At 41.1% G+C, this 22490-nt stretch overlaps 1 protein-coding gene across 1 annotated transcript in view; it reads right to left on the reverse strand.

Annotated features, from left to right (window-relative positions):
* The window catches only part of TRIM72 (tripartite motif containing 72), a 32671-nt gene that overhangs the window by 8599 nt on the left and 1582 nt on the right, over positions 1-22490 (reverse strand). The window contains exons 2-5 of the mRNA XM_032234478.1: positions 6171-6598; positions 5040-5135; positions 4076-4306; positions 3009-3031 (exon numbers count right to left, since the gene is read on the reverse strand). Coding sequence (XP_032090369.1) covers positions 3009-3031; positions 4076-4306; positions 5040-5135; positions 6171-6575 — 755 coding nt within the window. The 5' untranslated portion in view covers positions 6576-6598. The remainder of the gene's footprint in view (positions 1-3008; positions 3032-4075; positions 4307-5039; positions 5136-6170; positions 6599-22490) is intronic.

Below are 22490 nucleotides of genomic sequence, written 5' to 3' on the forward strand. Positions count from 1 at the left end.
AGCTTTATCCCAGATTTCAAGATACAGGGGAAAAAAGATCGATAAGGATGGAGATAAGAAGAGAAACCTATTCAGAAATAAGTTTGACAACCAAAGATAAGCTAATGTTAATAACAATTCAAAGGCAACGAGACTGTATGAGAGCTCTTCTAAGAAATAAAGGTCGGAGAGAAGTTCATAAAAACTTTGGAAAGGAGCTGAAAAGAGAATTGACACAACAACTGGCAAGAGAGATAAGACTGTTTTGCTACTGGAAAGATACAGGTTGATAATAAAGTTGACGATAAAAAGTTAGCTAATTCTTGGTGATTAATAAGTAGGGATTTTAGTATTTTGTAAACTGTTTTAGATTATCATTGAATGTTTAGTCGTTAACATATAATCAACTACGACAATAATAATGAAATGATAACCTTAATTAGTATAAGTGACCTGGTCATAAATTGTAAATTGGGATTTGGTGAAAAGACCTATAAATTTTATTAATACATTTTTGTTTAGACTTTGTTATGAAGGTATAATTAATTTGGGTCTGAAGAGAGGAGATGTGATACAAATAGTAAATAATTTTTTTTGTTAACCACAATAATAATAAGGAAATGTTAATTGATACTTTTGGTGATTAATAAGTAGGAATGTTAGCATTTTGTAGATTGTTTTAGATTCTTATTAAATGTTCGTCTTGTTAATATATAATTAACTATGATAATAATAATGAAATAACAACCTTAATTAGTAAAAATAACTTGGATATAAATTGTAATTTGGGACTTTGGGAAAAGACCTATACATTTTATTAATAAATTCTTGTTTAGAGCTTGCTATAAAGGTATAACCTTTTTTGGGCCTGATGAGAGGAGAGGTGATATAAATAGTAAATAATTTTTAGTTAATTACAATAATAACAAGGAAATGTTAATGGATAATGTTTAATGATATATACATGTGTGTTGTACCAGTAAAAGCAAATTGGATATAAGCTTTAATTTGTGAGTTGGGATGAGGGGAAGAGGGAGGGAATGCTTAGATATCATACTAACTGACTTTGTTTTAGAATATGTTATAAAGGTGTAAAGCCATTGGAAGTTTATTGAGATTGCGAATGTATGCTAGTAGGTGGTTGTGTCTTTAAATACAAATGATTTTAGATAAAAGCATGTTTAAATAACTGTAACCAAATGAGAATTGTGGTACAGTGATAGTAAAATATATAAATTTTAAAATGTACAATTCAATTTGAATGAAGTATATGTAAGGATTGTGAAAGAAACGCACGAAATGTATTTGTTACCAATCAACACGCTTTCTACAACATGTAACGAAATATGATTCTTTTTTGTGTGTTTTTGTTTAATTAAAACAATAAAACTTTTCCAAATAAAAAAATAAAAATAAGGCAAGATATTGCATCAGGAGGAGATGAGTGGATTTCAAAAAGAAATGGCGTTGATGCTCCAAAGTACTTATGATATATTGATAAAGAACCACAAGGAGATAAAAGACTTAATGTAAGACATTGTGGGGAAATCAGAAAATGTTCAACAAGGGACAATGAATAAAGAGCATAAAACACAGGAAATAGAGGAGATAATAGAAAGACCAGAGGAAAAGATGGAACAGATAAATCAACAAATAAAACAAGATAAGAAGCAGAAGACAGTAAAGACTTATGAATAAAATAAAAAAACAATATATATTAAGAGATCAAAAAATGGAATGATTATTATTATGGTTGTTGTTGTTGTTTGGTTAATCTTTGGTGAGATACACAGCCTTTGGGGCTGGTTGGTAGCTCAAAGCTCAAGTCCTAACCAAGGACCTAGGAAATATTAAAGTAACGCCGGAGGATATAAGCTGTTCCAAGTAGGGCGTTTTTTTGTAGAGTCAGAATGTTCAAGTCTGATAAATTTAAAATTTCCAAATAGCGAGGTAGCCCTTTGGGTATTGCTCCAAGGGCTCCAATTACAATCGGGACATGATTTCTTTTTCCACAGTTGCTCAACTTCAATTTGCAAGTCCCGGTACTTTGTGATTTTTTTTCTTGCTGTTTATCTTCAATTCGTGCATCTCCAGATATGGCAATGGCAATGAACCATACTTTTTTCTTTTCAACTATTGTTATGTCAGGTGTGTTGTGGGCCAAGTGCCTGCCAGTCTGGATTCTGAAGTCCCACAAGATCTTGACTTTCTCATTTTCTAAAACCTTCTCAACCTGATGGTCTCAGTGGTTTTTGCTGTACTCAAATCCAAACTTTTGGCACAATTTCCAGTGAATGGTCTTAGCAACGCGGTCATGGTGTTGTAGGTAGTCAGTTTGTGAATTATTATTATTATTATTATTATTATTATTATTATTATTTATTTATTTATTTATTTGGTTAATCTTTGGTGAGATTCACAGCATTTGGGGCTGGTTGGTAGCTCAACAGCTATTTGTATTTGCATTTGTATTTAAATGAATGATACCCAGATGCCTCGTTGATACTGAAATAATGATACTGATGTATATCCAAAAATAAATTTAATAAAAGAAGTAATATTGAAGTCAAAACAATGATGTCTCATTGCTATACAAAGGATGAAATTGTGTACTAACCTAATGTCTGATGCATGTACATAGGCAGTGTCAGTTGTGTCATATTGTCACATATGTGTCAACATTTGTCCCTCTCATCCTCTTTTGGACACTAAGAAGATGGCTCTGGTAAGGAGGAACTTAACCGACGGGTGTTCTCTGGGCTTCGTTGTTTTCTTTTAGACATTTCATTACCAAACTGGGTAACATCTTCAGTACTAGTAGAAAGAGGCAGAGAGTACAGAGACTCTCTGTACAAATGCCACTCCCTATTAGCACTGATGATATTAACTAGTTTGGGTAATGAAACATCTACAAGAAAACAACCAAGTTCAGAGAGCACCAAGGACTCCGCATTTTGGAGATACTAAAGATGCGCACAATTCAGAGAAGAGGGCTAGCTGGTGGGTTGTTTTAAATGGACACAGCTCACCTGCTGACGACCAGACAATATTTCTGTGGAGAAAAAAAAAAAGCAGAAGTTAGCAAAGTTCATATACTTTTCCACCATAGAGCAGATTTTGACAATTTTGTTTGGTGGATATGACTTCTAGAACTCCTAGCAGCATGGTTAGGTAATTTAAAAATGAAATACAGATCGTCTTCAACTTATGACCATAACTGAGCCCCAAATTTATAATGTGTTAAATGAATTTTGTCCCATTTTACGACCTTTCTTGCCATGATTGTTAAGTGAATCACTGCATTTGTTAAGTTAGTAACACGGCTGTTTAAGTGAATATGGCTTCCTATGAATCCAGCTGACCAGCATTGACTTCATTGGTCAGAAAGCCGCAAAAGGGGATGACATGATCCCAAGACACTGAAACTGCCATAAATATGAGTCAATTGCCAAGCATTTGAATGTTAATCCCGTGACCATGGAGATACTGCAATGGTTGTGTGAAAAATGGTTATAAGCAGGTGTGGGCTGCGGGGGGTACGAAGGGGTTCAGGAGAAGTTCTAGCTAAGATTCTGTGCAGTTTGGAGAACCCCCAAATCCACTGGTGGCTGTCTCCCCCCTCCCTGTCCCTCCTCCCTCTCCCTGAAGTCTCCACACGGCCCGTTTTGGATGCAGGTAAGTGCATGGCGCCCCCGGAGGCCTGGGAAGGGCAAAAAACGGGCCTATCGGAAGTTCGGGAAGCCCAGAAACAGGCCCATTTCCAGTCTCCAGAGGGCTTCCGGAGCCTGGGGCAGGCTAAAACACACACACACCGCCGTGGTGCAGGAAGCCGACTAGGCCACGCCCATCCAGCAACCAGGCAGAGAAGCCCTTCCTAAAATTTTTGAAGCCCACCCTTGGTCATAAGTCACCTTTTTCAGTACCATTGTAATTTTTAAATGGTCACCAAATACATGGTGGTAAGACAAGGACTATCTGTATGCCGCGTGTGCTTATAATAAGGTTGATCATACAATGCAGAAGCATAAAAGGCTTTGACTTGGTTTTCAGTGTCATCAAGACTGAGAAGCATTTTTTAAAAATGGAGATGCCTCACCCTCAGGAACTCAGTCTGTGGTTCGTCTTGAACTTCCCCCAGAACCATCTCCATCTGCTTCAGCTGGTCCAGATAGCGGGTCACAGTCTTGCGTTCATTTTGCAAGGCCTCGGAGGCCTGTTGTTGCACCCTCTCGGCCTCCTGTCCCAGGGAGGACTCCAGCATCCCCAGATAAGACCGCATGGCCCCCAGCTGCTCTGCTACTTGGTGTTTGAACCGGGATACTGTTTCCTAGTGTGGGGAGAATGTATAAAATTATATATAATTGTCCTGGGGCTAAATACAAGATGAAAAAGGCTTATGGGTAATCAGTGTTTCTAAAACCTGCTTATAGTCACCTAGAGAGCATGTCTGTTAGATAGATTTAATCCAATTTTAGGGTAATTTCCTCTTACCAATATGGGCGAAATATAGTACTGTCATTGGTTATACTAAACTACGGTTCTTAAATAATATTAAGAAAAGTGCAATTAATCTGGTAAATACTGTAAGCTTGCAGAGCATAGGTGTGAAATATTTCATATGCATGCCTGTGTGTTTGTGCAATATGTATATTAAATTTATATGCCATCCCTCACTGTTGTAACAACTGGGTGGCTTACAAAATGATAAAAAGGTAATACAAAACGATTAAAATTAAGAGGATTAAATAGGAAAAACTAAGATGACATGCGGTAAGGATATTCTCCCTAAGTATAAAGTTTGTAGAATATACAGTAAGTTCTTCAATGTAAATTAAATATAGAACATTTGTATCATGTGTTTGTGTGTGATGTTTGTATACATGCACACATAAGGTAGGCGTGTGCTTGCTCAGCATGGAGCAATGCAGTTGGTGAGCCAGTGTTTTAAAGCTGTATCTTTATAGATCTTGTATGTTATAAACCACCATGTGGTCTTTCTACTACCTACCTATCTGAGTCTCTCGCACACACAAAGACAAACAAACATCCAGGATTGGTACCTCCACTTCTGCTATTTGCCGATTCAGCAGGGCAATCGTCTTCTCCTTGCGTATTTGGACCTCTTGAAGTTGGACCTGCTGCTGAGGAAGCTGTTTCTGCAATGATGCCAAATGGTAAGCAAGGAATGACGAAATACAGACATTTCTCAGAAAAAGAGCAGGAGAGAAGATACTTTATTTGACAGTGATCTGGAGGCAAATATTCCAGGAGATTCATAATCGCCTGCTCTATCCTCAGGGAGACAGTACAGTTAGTCCTCAACTTACAACAGTTCATTTAGTGATTGTTCGCAGTTACAATGGTACTGAGGAAAGTGAGTTCTGGTCATTTTTCATGCTTACAACCGTTGTAGTATATTAGGCTGCTGGACAGCTGAGTCACATTGATGGCAATTGCAGCGTCCTGGAGTCATGTGACAAGCAAAGTCAACAGGGAAGCCAGATTTGCATAACAACTGTGTTATTAATTTAACAACTGCAGTGATTCAAGAAATGTTGTAAAAAGGAGCAAAAGTCATTTAACCAATTTCTCACTTAGCAACATAAATTTTGAGCTCAGTTGTAGCCGTAAGTTGAGGACTATCGGTAGTTTCATTCATTCATTAATTCACTCTCTCAATCATCTACCCACCCACCCATCAGTCAGTCCATCCACTCATGTCCCCGTCTGCCCACCCACGCACCCATCTGTTGTTCCATTCATTCATGAACCCATCTGTCCATCCATCCATTTGCCCATCTGCTCTTTTGGTTTCCAGAGCTCCCACGCACATGAAAACCAGCTGTGGTGGGCCGGAACCCAGAAGAGCAATGGGCAACAGTTCACATGCCCGGAGAGATGGTTCTGCCACTTACAGCATGCGTGCCACAGGTTCACCATCACGGCTTTAGGACAAATACTTTAGCTCAGAGGGAGAACACAAATCTTGCAAAAATGGTACCAGGTTCATGGCATTTCTCCATCCAGCAAGGTCCTTGCTTGCAATCCCACTGTCGCCTGTCCTTGCTGGGTTGACCAATGACCTGACTGAATCCAAGCCAGGGTCACCTGCTGGACTGACACTGACAGACGAACAAGGAGGAGAACAAGACACCAAGCCCTTAGGGCCGTGTTCGGCCTCAGCCTCTTACCTTCATCCTCTGGTGGGCCTCAGCAGCGGTAATGATGTTGTGCCCCTTATGCTTGCCTAGAGAGGCGCAAACCCCGCAGATCACCTGCCGGTCCTGTTCGCAGTAGACACTGAGTGGGTCGAGGTGTTCTTCACAGTGATCGCGAGGCACCTCCCGGAAAGACTCCACCAAATGCTCCATCTGCTGGTTGATCCGCAGCTGCTCCACCTTGGTGAGGGCTTGGCAGGTGGGGCACGAGGGGGCGGTTTTCCCCCCAGACTCTTCAGTGGCCACACGGGCTAAGCAGGCCTGGCAGAAGGTGTGCCCGCACTCTGTGGTCACAGGGGACTGGAAGAGCTTGAGACAGACGGGGCAGCTGAGGTCCTGGTGCATACCCTGTATGAGGCGTTGTTTGGAGCTGGACATGGTGGCGATGGAGAGACAGGGACCTGGCAAATAAGAATGACAGTGGGAACCCAGAATCTGGTTTGCATAGTCTTCTACTAATGATGCCCCCATTAAACCACCAGGCCCCCCTTGTTTTCTGCAATGCAACAAACATCAAACATAGGAAATATGAATTAGAAACTCAATGCATGATGGTTAATTCCCTGGAATTCTCTTGACAATTGAAGAAGCTTCTTCAGTTCTCAGAAAATGGAATGGAATGGAATGGAATGGAATGGAATGGAATAGAATAGAATAGAATAGAATAGAATAGAATAGAATAGTTGGAAGAGACCTTGGAGGTCTTCTAGTCCAACCTTCTGCTTAGGGAGAAAACCTTATACCATTTCAGACAAATGGATGTCCAATGTCTTCTTTAAAACTTCCACTGTTGAAGCATTCACAATTTCTGGAAGCAAGTTGTTCCACTGATTAATTGTTCTAACTGTCAGGAAATCTCTCCTTAGTTCTTCTTTTCGTGATTAGTTCCCACCCATGGCTTCTTGTACTACCCTCAGATGCTTTGGAGAATAGCTTGACTCCAGTAGTGGGATTCAAAACTTTTTTACTACCGTTTTGGTGGGCGTGGCTTGGTGGGTGGGGTGGGGTGGCTTGATGGGCATGACTTGGTGGGCGTGGCAGGGGAAGGATTCTGTAAAATCTCCATTCCCTCCCACTCCAAGGGAAGGTTACTGGAAAAATCTGAATTTCCTCCCAATCAGCTGGGACTCGGGAGGCAGAGAATAGATGGGGGCAGGGCCAGTCATAGGTGGTATTTACTGGTTCTCTGAACTACTCAAAATTTCCGCTACCGGTTCTCCAGAACTGGTCAGAATCTGCTGAATCCCACCTCTGCTTGACTCCTTCGTCGTGGCATCCCCTGAGATATTGGAACAGTGCTATATCTCAAGGGCTGCCACAGCTATTGGCAGAATAGTCAAGCTATTCTCTAAAGCACCTGAGGGCAGGACGAAAAGCAATGGATGGAAACTAATCAACAAAGAACTGAAGAAGCTTCTTGGATGAGAAATGTTTTCAAGGAAAAGCAAAGGAAGTCCAGTTGCCTTTTGACAAAGCACCTATGGGACAACCATGATCTGGGTGACTGAGAATCTCCACAGAGATTAGGCAATGTTAACTATGCTGCCCTCTACCAAGAAAGATGTAAAAAAATATAATAATGTGCCATTTAGTCCCCGCCTATCTTGTGTAACATTTTGGCTCTGTTGGGATGCAAGGGTAGAGGATGTTTTGTTTGAGGAAAGAGATACATGGGCTTCCAAAGAGTGTAGGCAGGCCTATCAAAACTGGCCTGCAAATATACAAATGTCCACTAGAAGGCAGGAAAGTATTGTTTCCAGCTCCTCTTTGAGACTGCCATCTAATGGCCATCTGGAACTTTGCATCCTAAGATGCAACTTAGTAGTTACAGCATAACATAACGTCCTGTCTCCAGACCTTCTCCAAAATCTGCATCTCCTCAAGCTTTTGAGATCACTGGCCAAAACAGAAATAATGAAATTACAATAAAAAAGGGGAAGCCACCTCTCCCAGTAAGATGATGTATGCTTTTAATATTTGTATAACTTTTTAAAGGAAGTTTCTAACTTTGTGCTTCCCTTTTAGCATGTGACCAAGGTTAAATGACAAATCTCAGTCGGCTCCTTCTAGCGCTGTTGGTCCTTTTTCTCCTTCAAAATAACAATGAGGAAACAGAAGGTTTATCAAAAGAAGGCAAGAACATTTCTGAGTAACAGCTCCATCAACAGAGTTTGGGTCCATATCTTCATCTCACAATCATGTAGCCAGAACCAGGCCCACTCTATATTTCATCCCTCTTTATAGCTCTTGTTAAATTATCCGCCCTCCTCAGTTAGTCCCATTTTTGATTTTCAAGAAATGTAGGGGTTAGTAGACTGAAAATAATGTATGGAGTAATTTTTTTTAATCTTCCATCAGCAATTCTTTCTCCTTATCTCCAGATTTCTATTGGGTTCAAGTTCTTCATTCCTTCTGTGAAGAGGGCTTTCTGATAGGGCTAATTATGACTCTCATATTCACACTATAAAATCTGGGAAGCTAACAAAATAATAGTACAGGTGGTCCTCAAATTACAACAGTTAGTTTAGTGACCATTCAAAGTTACATCCGGAGGTGGGATTCAGCCAATTTGGACCAGTTCAGGGGAACTGGATGCTAATTTTACATCTAATTCAGTGAACCGGTAGCTGCGAGTACTGGCCGGCCCCACCCACCCCACCCCCACCCCTCCACATGGCTTGTTTTGGATGCCAGGTAAGACGCCCGCATGGAGGCTTCCGGAAGGTGAAAAACAGGCCTCCCAGAAGTTCCAGAAATCCAGAAACGGGCCCATTTCCAGACTCCCAAGGGCCTCTGGAGCTCGGGAGAGGCCATTTTTGCCCTCCCAGAGGCTCAAGGAAAGCCTCTGGAGCTTGGGGAGGGCAAAAACACCCACTCACACTCCCCCCGTGGTGCAGGAGGCTGAGTAGGCCATGCTTACCCAGCAACCGGGTATAGAACTGGTTGCGAAAATTTTTGAATCCCACCCCTGGTTACAACAGCACTGAAAAAAAGTGACTTACGACCGTTTTTCACCATTGCAACATCCCCGTGGTCACATGGTCAAAATCCAGACACTTGGCAACTGACTCATATTTATGACTTTTCCACTGTTCTGGGATCACCTTTTACGAACTACTGAAAAGCAAAGTCAATGCAGAAGCCAGATTCACTTCACAACCTTATTACTAACTTAACAACTGCAGTAATTCACTTAACATCTGTGGCAAAAAAGGTTGTAAAATGGGGCAAAGCTCCCTTAACACAGCAACAAAAAATTTGGGCTCAATTGTGGTCATAAGTTGAGAACTGTATATTCAACCTTTACATATTATACTGTGTCTAATATTATCTGTCTGTCAAATCTTTAACAACTTCGAGAGTCCCAATTAATGCTATTATCCTGGTATTTCCACCTTACTAGACCATCACCTCCTCCTTCTCTTCCTCCTCCTCCACCAATTTCTCTTAAGAGATCAATGGAGAGCTACAGTTATTTGCTTATGGTAAATAGCATTATTAGAAGCATTTGAAATGTGGATTTACAGGCGGCTGTTATGTATAAGCTGGGTTGCCAAAATCAGAAATGAGGAGGTGATAAGCTGCCTGGGAAAGCCAAGGGAAATCATCAAAACCATAAAAAAGTGAAAGTTAGAATATTTCAGACATGTGATGCGACACCCAAAAAATTACGCCATACTTCACTTAATCCTCCAAGGAAAGATTGAAGGCAAACGAGGGCCAAGCAGAAGAAGAAAATCATGGCTTCAAAATCTAAGGGACTTGTTGGGACAAAACTCAACAGCACTTTTTCATATGGCTGTTGATAAAAATAGGGTCGCCAACATGATTGCCAACATCCGATGACGGATACGGCACAAGAAGAAGAAGGTAGCATTATCTGAGTAGTCTGGAAATTTAAAAAAACTGAAGGATAGAGTAGAACTGTTTCATGCAAGGCCCTTGTGAAAATCAATCATCAGTAGAGTTTTCACAGTAGAACACAGAGACAAATCTAACAAAATATACATTTCGAAAATATATTGGCTTTTAATAAAACTATTCTGAAAACACCTTAGAAAACTTAGAAATAACACAACCGCCCTTAGCACTGAGTCAGTAGATAAGACAGAATGTGCCTTTCTTACAATCAGAGGTCAACTTACAACTGCTCCAATAGAGTTTTCTTCTGGCCAAGATTATGATGTAAACTCTGCTGCAGCTGCTTCTCCTTTGACTGATGGATGGCACCAGGTTGGTTTTCCCCCTTGGCATGGCACTCTTGTGAGACAAGGGTTATGCTGCAAGCTTTTTGGTGTCTATTAAATTATTGACCAAAGCAAAATTATGCTTCCCTTCTCCCCTGCACCAAATTCAGAAGATCAACAGGACTCTACTCCTACAAGTTCATCGGCATAAAAATAATTTGATATATTTTGGTGCCTCAAAAAAGGCCTGGGCATACAGTTGTTTGCTGGTGCTGATTAAACGTGAGTAGAAAGAACTTTAAAGAAAACCACTAGGATAGGAATCATACCATGTCAGGAATGGAAGATTCAGCCTTCACTCATGGTGAATCAAACTGCCTAAATGATTTCCAGCGAGATAATCCTCGACTTATGACCACAATTGAGCCTAACGTTTCCATTGCTATCAATAGCAATAGCAATAGCAATAGCAGTTAGACTTATATACCGCTTCATAGGGCTTTCAGCCCTCTCTAAGCGGTTTACAGAGTCAGCATATCGCCCCCACAGTCTGGGTCCTCATTTCACCCACCTCGGAAGGATGGAAGGCTGGGTCAACCTTGAGCCGGTGAGATTAGAACCGCTGAACTGCAGATAACAGTCAGCTGTAGTGGTCTTCAGTACTGCACCCTAACCACTGCGCCACCTCGGCTCTATCAAGATATTTGTGAAATGAGATTTGTCCCATTTTACAACCTTTCCAGCCACCGTTGTTAAGGGAATCACTGAAGTTGTTAAGTGAGCAATAGGGTTGTTCAATGGCTTCCCCATTGACTTTGCTCGTCAGGGGCACAAAAAGTGATCACACGAACCCCAGAATACTGCAACTGTCACACATATGAGTCAGTTGCCAAGCGTCTGGATTTTGACCATGTCACCATGGTGATGCTGCAACTGTTGTCAGTGTGAAAAACGGTCGTAAGTGCCATTGTAACTTCGAACTGTCACTAAATGAACTGTTGTAAATCAAATTCACATTGTCAATGGGGAGCACTCATTTATGTCAAGCTGTTGGAAGTTTGAAAGCTGGCCCACCTTATGATCCTTGACGAATGTATCTTGTCTTTTTATGTACACAGAGAGCATATGCACTAAAGACAAATTCCATGTGTGTCCAATCACACTTGGCCAATAAACTATTCTATTCTATCCTATCCTATCCTATTCTATTCTACTCAGGCTCCCACCCACAATCCCAGAAGCTGTCCCATCATGTGCTGAGAGTGACAAATAGAAGGGTTTTTTTTTTGTTTCAACAGAATAGTAGACTTGGAAGGGACCTTGGAGGTCTTCTAGTCCAACCCTTTGCTCAAGCAAGGACTATCCCCTTTCAGGCAAATGGCCGCCCAATCTCTTCTTTTAAATCTCCAGTGATGGCAAGCTCGCAGCTTCTGAGGGCAAGCATTTCTGAGGGCAAACAATAGGCGTTCCTCAACCTACAACCACAATTGAGTCCAAAATTTCCATGGCTAAGCGAGACTTTGCCCCATTTTTACAACCTTTCTTGCCTCAGTGGTTAAGTGAATCACTGCAGTCCAGTTCGTAACTTCCGTAATGATGGTTGGCAAAGGGGATCACATGATCCTCTGGGACACTTGCAACCATCATAAGTACTTGCCAATTGCCAAGCATCCAAATTTTGATCAGGTGACCCTAGGGATGCCACAAAGCTCCTAAGTGTGGAAAACATTCAAAACTCACTTTTTTCAGTGCTATTGTGACTTTGAACGGTCACTAAATAAATGATTGTAAATGGAGGATTGCCTGTAGGTTGTTAGCCCCAGTGCTACCATTCCGATGGCGAAGCGATTCGCGGCTGGGTCGTTTTGGACGCCACACCACGAGCTTTGTGGACCTTCCGACCTTTTGCCGCCAGATCCTTGGACATGGGCGCTCTGCTGGTACTGTCTTCCAGCTGACAGTCAGCCCCAGGCGCATGTGCAGTGAGCCCGCACTCTCTTTAATACGGAGCCGTTCCAGCGCATGCGCGGAAGCATTCGTGGATTCCGGATCCCGTCGCAACCAGTATGCTGCAAAGGGGCCAGGTGTGCTCCTTGGGCACGTGTGCTGCACACGCATCAGAGGTGGGTTCCTACCAGTTCGTACCTATTCAGTAGAACTGGTTCGTCAAATCTACCGAACCGGTTAGAAGAGGTTCCACCAGTGGACCCGGAAAGCAGGCCACACCTACAGAAGAGGTTCCAAAATTTTTTGAAACTCACCACTGGCACACATGCACACACCACTGCCCAGTGACACTCAGCTGTTCGGCGGAAGTCACGCAGGCGCCATATGCTGTGCATAATTGGCCCATTTCCCTCAAAAAGTGGTAAGGAACGTGGGCGGGTGGGCCCAGCGAGCCACCGTTCAAGTACAGTGGCCGCTGCTCCCAGCTACCACCAGTATGCCCGTACCGTGGCGTACCATCCAGAACCCACCACTGCGCGGAAGTATAAACCAGCATGGCTTGTTGCATCCTCAAAATGTATTTTGTGTATTGCGTGCGTACAGGAGAAGGTGGAACAAGGGAGGGTTTAAATGGTGGAGGGAAATACGAAATTCCAGGCTTGACTTTATTTCACTCGTGTTTTGCATTGTGTGGTAGTCGGAAGTACCGGAACAGGCTTATAAAGATTACACTTACCATGAACTAACTCCTTAGTCCTCTTGTTCCTTTTCTTTACCTGAATGGAACCTGACATATATGTATTTGCCAACAGTCTAATTCTTAATGGCAGACAAGATTTGGGGATTAAATGTGGATTATTAGGGTACTTATTTTCATTCTCTTTTTTTTCTTTTTTTGTATGGAAGAAGACGGGTGGGTTTTGATGTTTAGTTTTGCCTTCTAAAAACAACAGCTCAGAAGATGACGTTGGAAGCTTCGTTGTTTTTGAAGGTTGCCTTCAAGGTGGTGCAGAAGTCACCCCAATATGCTCTCTGACTTTGGGGAGGGGAGACAGCCGACTGCTTTCCCTTCGTGCATTGGTTGCTTTCATTGTACAAGAACCTGACTTAGTCCGGTTTGCCTCTTGAGCAAGAGAGGAATGCTAAGCCTGCAAAAGAGCTGCTGTTTGCAGGGAGGGTGGAAATGCTCTATAAATAATTCAGAAGGTAACCGCTATTCTGCGTTCTATTCTAGTATTTATAATATATTGGCTGGGTCAACAAGCTTTTATGTACATGAGTTACAATTAGCAACAAATTATAGAACATTTTTTTAAATAATTTTTTTAAAAAAACCTAACCCTCCATTTAGATATTTGAAAATCATTTGGGTTGAACATACCATTATATAACTATAATTTACCTATACTTGCGTTATGCTGAGCTGCATCATACTCATTTCATGGGTTTCTTTGCCTTATCTCAGTGTATTGCAATTTAAACAAAAAATAAAATGACAGTGAATTCTACCTTTATAAGCAAGGAAGAACCCTGCAGAACACAAAATTTTATAACACAAGCCACACAACAAACTGTTACATATGTTATGCTAAACCAAGGGTTGAATAAGGTTGAAGCTGCTCAGAGTCATGCAAATCATAAGATAAATGGCAAATAAATTTGAGAAAGAGAGAGAGAGGAGAGAGAGAGAGAAGAAGAGGAGGAGGAGGAAAAGGGGAAGGAGGAAGAAAAAAAGAAAGAAAAAAGAAAAAGAAAGAAAGAAAAAAAGGAAGGAAGAAGAGCAGGAGGAAGAAGAAGAGGAGGAGGAGAAGAAAGAAGAAGAGAAAAGAAAAAGGAAGGAAGAAAGAGAGAGAGAAGAAGGAAGGAAAAGAAAGAAAGAAAGAAAGAAAGAAAGAAAGAAAGAAGGAATGAATTTCATGTTTGATAGAACTTCTTATCTACTACGAACAGATCTACTGATTGGTGCTACTCGTCTTGATGGATCTTACTCTCCTATGATCTACTGAGCTGTTTAACAAGAGCTATTATCTGCAAAATTTGACTTCTATCCTTCCCTCAAGCATTTGTGAAAGGTCTATTTTTAGCATTTTTTTTTTAATAGTCTTCAAGTCAGCCTTGACTCCTGGGGACTACATGGACAAATCCCTGCCGTTTTCTAGACCAGTGTTTTTCAACCTTTTTTGTGCAAAGGCAAACTTTTTTCATGAAAAAAATCACGAGGCACACCACCATTAGAAAATGTTTAAAAAATTTAACTGTGCCTATATTGACTATAGGCGGGTGTTTTTCCCACGGCACACCTTACACTATGTCACGGCACACTAGTGTGCCACGGCACAGTGGTTGAAAAACACTGTTCTAGACAACATTTTCAGAAAGGGTTTGTGGCTGTCTTCTTCCTAGAGCTGGGAGAGAATGACAGGCATAGAGGCCACCCAACCATCTTTGTCCAACACAGCATGAGAATTCAGAACCAACCAGAACCAAGGGCTTACAATAAGGCAAAGAGGAAGGAAGGAAGGAAGGAAGGAAGGAAGGGAGGGAGGGAGGGAGGGAGGAAGGAAGGAAAAGTGGGAAAGGAAGGAAAGGGAAGATGGAGAGGAAAGGAAAGGACAGGACAAGACAGGAAAAGGAAAGGAAAGGGCAGAGCAGGACAGGACAGGACAGGAAAGGAAAGGAAAGGAAAAAGAAAAGAAAGGACAGGACAGGAAAGGAAAGGAAAAGAAAGAAAAAGAAAGGAAAGGAATCTTACTAGAACAGAAGATGATTCAAGGCAGAGCAGGTTGCCAGGACTGGAGAATCAGTGACCATCCCAGGACAAACGCAGAAGAAGGCAAGTGAGTGGTTCTTCCCCAGATCTTCCTATATATAGCCCAATGATACATCATCTTTCTGGAATGGCATCCAATTTCTACGTGCATTTCTCAATAGGAAGAGGTAGAGGTGACTAGTGGTATGGTGAGGTCATACCTTACCCCAGTAGACAGACTATTGGAATGCTTAGGGTTTGGGGTGCACCCTTCTACTTGTTCAAATTCTCAAGAGCCCCCCTGGGAATTAATTTTATACCTCATGCTTTGAAAATCCTGACTCTGTTCCACTGGAAGGCAGCCTTTGAATTTCTGAGTACTTAGAACAGCTGCGGAAGGAAGCTATCCAATTTCCCAGCTGGTGAAATTAACTGGCTGGTAACTGGATGTGGGGGGAAGGGGGGTAATAACTGGAGAAAATTGAGTAGGCGGGCAAGGATGGGATGAGCAATTCAGTCAGATGGCAGATTAATAGGCTTCATTTACTAGAAATGATGGGGAGATTGACTTGCACCAAGAATGTAGAAGGGAGACCATGAGTGGTGGAATAGGACTGTTCTGACCGAGGCTTCCCAAGAGCATGAAGCGTTTTTCCTGGTCCCAATAGAAAACCCTTTTATTAATTTACTGTGAATTCTGCTCCTTCACATCCAGCAAAATTTTTCAAGGGAGGATTTACAGTCACAGACCTTATCTGGCTTGGAGAGCTGGCAGGCTGATATCTGCAAAACTTGGCAAGGAGTCTCAGAGAGCCACAAACCAATGAAGCGAACTAATTGTCTCCTGCAAACTCCACTCCCCTTTTGCTCCTCTTTTATTTCCTCTGGGAGGAGCCCATCATCCACCTGTGGCCTTACTCCCAAGTCGACCCCTGTTCTTTAGCTGTTCCCTTCGTCTGGCAACTCTGCACATGTGCACACTGGGAACAGGCTCCAGCTGTTCCTCTGCCTCACTGATGTCTCACTCTGAAGGCAGCTGATAACTGTCAGATGGCCCCCTCTCTGCCTCTGACACAGAGGCCTCATCAGAGTTTTCCCCAGACTCCAGGATTGACCCAAGGTTGATCCACAACCTCCTCACTGTCCAAATTTACTGCCAGGTCTGCTAGCCGCTGGTAGGCCACAATAGGGAGAATTTGCTGTGGCCATCTTGCCACAGGAATCTCATTGTGGTTCTCACCATGGCCAACTCACCGTAGCCAACAAGACTGTTGTCAAATGAGTTTTGCCCCATTTTACTATTTTCCTTGCAGTTGTTTAGTAGCACTGTTGTTTAGTGAATCAATGCAGTTATTAAATTAGTAGCACGGTTCTTAAGTGATCTAGCTCCCCCCATTGACTTTGCTTGACAAAAGATCACAAAAAGTGATCACATGACCTCGGGACACTACAACCGTTATAAATACGAGTCAGTTGTCAAACGTTTGAATTTTGCTCATGTGACCATGGGGATACTGCAATGGTCATAAGTATGAAAAATTGTCATAAGTCGTTTTTTTCAGTACCGTTGTAACTTCAAATGGTCGCTAAACAAATGGTTATAAATCAAGGGACATCAGTAGACATTGCAGAGTGGTCCTATCATAGAATCATAGGTTTGAAAGGAACCTCAGAGGTCATCTAGTCCAACGCCGTGCCAAAGTCAAGAGTCCTTATAGCATCATACCCAGACAAATTGTTGTCCAATCTGTTCTTGAAAACCTCCAGTGTTGAGCATCCACAAATTCTGGAGCCAAGTAATTCCCCTGATTAAGTAATGAATTGATCGATTAATTGATTCGTCATTCTCACTGTCAGGAAATTCCTCCTTGTTTCCAGATTAGATCTCCCTCTGATAAGTTCCGCTCTCAGCTGCTATGGAGAATAATAGCAATAGCCCTTAGACTTATATACCACTTCATAGTGCTTCACAACCCTCTCTAAGCGGTTTACAGAGTCAGCATCTTGCTCCCAACAATCTGGGTCCTCATTTTACCGACCTCAGAAGGATGGAAGGCTGAATCAACCTTGAGCTGGTGAGGATCTACCCTCTTCCCTGTGCCAGCCCTTCAAGTATAATGCAATCCTAAATTGCATTAACAGAGGGATTCAGTCAAGATCATGTGAGGTACTAATACCACTCTATAAAGCCTTAGTAAGACCACACCTAGGAGTACTGCATCCAGTTTTGGTCACCACACTATAAAAAAGATACTGAGACTCTATAAAAAAAATGCAGAGAAGGGAAGAAGGCGGGGCTTAGCAGTGAGAAGACGGAGTTTCAGGCTATTCCTGAAATTCCCCTATTCCGAAGGAATTTGGATGGGTCGTTTCGGACCCTAGCTGTTCCGAAGAGACAGTGAAAGGTGAGGGGAGAGCCAGTGACCTCAGAGACGTTCGCAGGTCTCGGGTGGGGGGGCTTGGAATTCAACCCCTCTTGCCAGCTCCTTCTGGATTAGCTTTATGCTAACCGAAACTGCAGGTTGCCCCTAAGAATGGTGGAAGTGAATTCAACTGGTAAGCTGATTTTATTACTCAAAGAGAGACGGTCCGCACTAAAATTTAAGCTAATTGAAACCAAAGCACAGAAGAATCTAGCAGCGAATTGGTTTTTCTTCAATGGATTTATGGCCGGTGGTTACCCTATTTCTTAAATGTTTTAAAGACTACCTCAACATTCCCCCCTGACTCTTCTTAAGTGGGTTGTAAACTAATCTACTACAAATTGGCTTTTTACGATCTGACACTTTTATTGCTTGGCTGTGTTGGTCTAAGATCAGATAAGATCGCACAGCTCCCAGCGTCTTTACTTGCAAATATTTTAGAGCATTTAACTGCGTCACAACATGGCATCGATACATACTTCAAAAGGTTCATTTCAAATATTTTTCTCTGCATTTCAAAAGTTGTTTGATTCATATGAAAGATTTGAAAAAAAAATTGGACTATTTGACATTAAAATATGAAGAAAAAAGTGAGAACGTTGAATGTTTGAATGTTCCTGAAATACAAATGAAGAATGTGAGAAATGAAGTCTCTCAACTTGCTGACACGCAGGGCATCTGTTTTATCTTGGAGGGAGAAAGAGATGTAACGCTGGAAAGGGGGGCAGCCATACAGAAGATTCATCTTAAAAGACAGAGCGCAGGAGGAATGAGAAGCATTAAAGAATCTACATTTTATGAAACATCATTTGCAGAACTTTTAATTCCACCCTTGAGAATTAAAGACAAACTCAAAAGTTTAACAAGCCTGGGACAACGTTATTATTTCATCAGAGACATCCTAAGCAAAAAGGTGCGAAGATATCCCTGTTTGGACTTGCTTATAAAAACATTTGGTAAATCTGTTCCACGAATGGCAATAGGATTAAGAAGGTTTTGTTATTGGAGAGACATAGGCTGATAGATGGAAGAATACAATTTAAAATTAGCTAAATCTAATTACTTTTATTTGTGATAGATATAGCTGAATAATAATTGATATTGCTAGTAATGTATATAATGTGGAGTTGATATGATAAATAATAATTGGATATGAGAAGGGAAGGTTGGAAATATTTTTGGACCATATACAAAGGTTATTAATCACAATAATTGTCACTATTAAAAAATAAAATAAAATATATACAGTTAAATGTTAACTAATATGGGGAAAATGTTACGATATACGATACAATTACTTAAAGAAGGGAGAATGATAATAAACTACATTGCATGGAAGATGGAATTTTTGGTATTAAATATTATGGATGTTCAGCTAATACAGGATATGAGGATTTGATGTTAATAGAGGATTTTACAAACAAGTAAATGAAATGTCAGCATGTGGTTATGGATTAAATCTTTGGCATAGCTGAGGATGAAGGATGTTTAAATAACTGTAGGCAACTAAAAGTGGAGGTATAATGATGTCAGTATGGTAAACATTTGAGTTAAGATATTTGAATTAATATGAATTAATGGAAGAGATGCACCAAAACATGATATACTTTCTATAGCATGTAAAGAAAGATGTTGTATTTGTTTTAAATTAAAAAATTTTAAAAATTAATAAAAAAAATGCAGAGAAGAGCAACCAGGATGATCAGGGGACTGGAGACTAAAACATACGAAGAACGGTTGCAGGAACTGGGCATGGCTAGTCAAGTGAAGAGAAAGACCAGGGAAGACGTGATAGCAGTCTGCCAATATTCGAGGGGCTGCCACAGAGAGGAGGGGGTCAAGCTATTTTCCAAAGCACCCAAACCAAACAAGAAATAATGGATGGAAACTGGTCAAGGAGAGATTTAACCTAGAAATAAGGAGAAATTTTCTGACCGTGCAAACAATCAACCAATGAAACAGCTTGCTTTCAGAAATTGTGGGAGCTTCATCACTGGAAACAGTCATCTAGCAGAAATGGTGTAGGGTCTCCTGCTTGAGGATATTGGACTGGATGACCTACAAGGTCCCTTCCAACTCTGTTATTCTATTCTATTCTATTCTATTGGAAGACTGATATCGTGTCTCCTCTAAGCCTTCTCTTCACTAAGCTATATATATCTAGCTCCCTTAGCCATTCATCTTACAATTTAGCCTCAAGGCCCCTTATCATTTGTGTTGCTGTTCTCTATAAACTTTCTATGGCTTTAGCATCTTTCTAACTCTAATCACTCAGGTTTTGGGCAATCCACTATGACATGGTCACCATTTCAAATTCAGTTCCAAAACTTCTCAAGGACCTACCATATTTCCATGTTGAGGGCTAATGCATTAATTGCTGGGAATGTCACTTAGATTTAAATCCACATTGGCCAACCATAATGGCTGAGACTTCCAGGTGTTTTTACATCTAACAGGTAACAGCAATGATAATGATAACAAAAACAAAAAAATAATCCACAGGTCATTATGTAAAAAATTATGATTTACCTGTATCCAAAAAGTCATGAGAACATAAAGTGGAAAAAGTTATCGAAAATGAGAAGATAAAGATCTTGTGGGACTTTCGAATACAGACGGATCGTCTTTTGGAACACAATACACTAGATATCACAGTTGTCAAAAACCAAGTACAATTTATTGATATAGCGGTGCTAGGAACCCCGGGGTCAAAAAAAAAAGGAACTGGAAAAAAAATCACAAAATATCATGACCTGATCATTGAAACTACGCGATTATGGATGAAAGATGTAACAGTGATACCCATTGTCATTGGGGCACTTGGTACCATGTCCAAAAATTTCATAAAATACATCAAGAAATTGCAGCTTCCTGCAATAACACCAGCAGAACTGCAAAAAAAATTGCGCTATTCGGAACATCGTACATTTTAAGAAGGTACTTGGTTGATACCTAGGATGCTGGCAGCAACCCATATCAACCATCAGCGCCAGTCAATAATATTTGTGATATATTTTTTAATGTTCAGTTGACTAATTATATATATATATTATATACTGTATATATATATATAATATTTTCCCAGAAATCACAGAGGTCTGGTTCATACAAAATACTAAATTCTAAGCCATGGATTGTGAATACCAAGCCACAATGAAATAAAGTGTGTTATAATTTAGCACGATGGATTAACTGGCATTATCCACTTTGATATCACATTCTCCAACTTTCTGAGACAGTTTTGCTGTTCCCTTTAGGGATCCTATATTGCCATCTAGTGGCTAATTGATAATACAAAAAACAACCTGTTTCCTGAGGGCTGGGAGAGAACTGGGATGTCTTCTAGTCCAACCCCCTGCTTAAAGCAGGAGCATTGAAAATATGTTTATTTAACTCATGATTGTAAAGTAACATTGGGCAACAGGCCCAATGGACTGTTTCTCATCTCCATTTCATAGGTTATTTAATTTAAAGATGTAGCCAATCATCAATAGAATGGAATGCATTAGTTTATGACTTAATAATAGGTATGATAATGAAATGTTTCCTTATCTAGAGTTAAAACAGATGCCTCCTTATTTATAGTAAACCATATGTCTTTATATCTTGGTTAAAACAGATATCCCCTTGTGGAAAGTTATCACCCAGCTCTCTCCCAGAAAAATGAAATATCCTAGGAAATATTAAAAAGGCAGAATATTATATTTCCCTGGCTGTGAAAAAGAAGAAACATGTTTTTAAAAGACAGAGTAGCTCTCTGCAGCTTCCTGCCCACACCCCCTTTGTCAATGGGCCATTAAGATGGCCAAGCCAGTCCCTTTACATAATAAAGAGTTCTCCCCTTCAGATCCAGGGAGATGGGATTGAGGCATGATATTATTGGCCTTTTACCAGAGGTGGGTTCCTGCCAGTTCTAACCTCTTCTATAGAAGAGGTTCCACAAATCTACAGTGCCATTTAGAACCGGTTCCAGCTCCCTCCCCCTGCCCGTCCGCACATCGTCAAGATGAAGAGCGAGAGGAGGAATTCTGGGAGTTGAAGTCCACAAATCTTAAAGCTGTCAAGTTTGAACACCCCCCTGGGGTTTTTTTTCTAAAGGGTTAGGGGTGCAAGGGTCTTGTAACTTGACAGCTTTAAGACTTGCGTGCTTCAAAGGCCAGAGTTTTCTGAGCCAACATTTTGGTTGCTAAGCAAGAGTGTTGTTAAGCAAGTTTCACCACATTTTATAAGTTGGCCATGCCCACCCAGTCACATGGCCTGCAAGCCACTCCCACCCAGTCATATGACTGGCAGGCCACTCCCACAAAGCAGGCCACATCTACAGAAGAGGTTCAAAAAAAAATTGAAACCCACCACTGCCTTTTACCCAACTCACCACATGACATCTGAAAACTCAACCAAACTTGGATTCAAAACACAACCTAGAGAGTTGCCCCTGCATGGCCCCATGGGAGTCTGACAACCAATCAGAATATACAGGAACAGGAAACAGAGGTGGGGCTGAACGGTTATAAAAAGCCTAGCAAGCCCCTCCCTCGACCCTTCTCTTCTTCTCCACCAACACTGAAGCATGTGATCACCTTTTCTGTTCAGGGCTCAAGCCATGTGGTTCCTGTCCACCATTAAACCATCTTTCCAAGCAGCCTCCATGTCTCCAGTGTCTTTTTCCCCACTTGGAGCTGAACCCAGAAGGACATTTCTTCCAACACCCTTAAATGAACATTTTATTTTTATTTACTTGGACACTGGGCCCTATCTACGGTAACAAAATGAAATTCTATGTAAAGTAATTAAGGTTTTACACTTAGACAGGAAAAACCAAATATATAGATACAGATTAGGTGGAACCTGGCTCAATAGCAGTAACTGTGAGAGGGATCTTGGAATCCTAGTGGACAATCACTTAAAAATGAGCTAGAAGTATGGGGCAACTGTCAAAAAACCAAATGCAATCCTAGGTTTCATTAACAGAAAGATAGTATCAAGA

The sequence above is a fragment of the Thamnophis elegans genome, chromosome Z (assembly GCF_009769535.1).
Source record: "Thamnophis elegans isolate rThaEle1 chromosome Z, rThaEle1.pri, whole genome shotgun sequence".
NCBI lineage: Eukaryota > Metazoa > Chordata > Lepidosauria > Squamata > Colubridae > Thamnophis > Thamnophis elegans.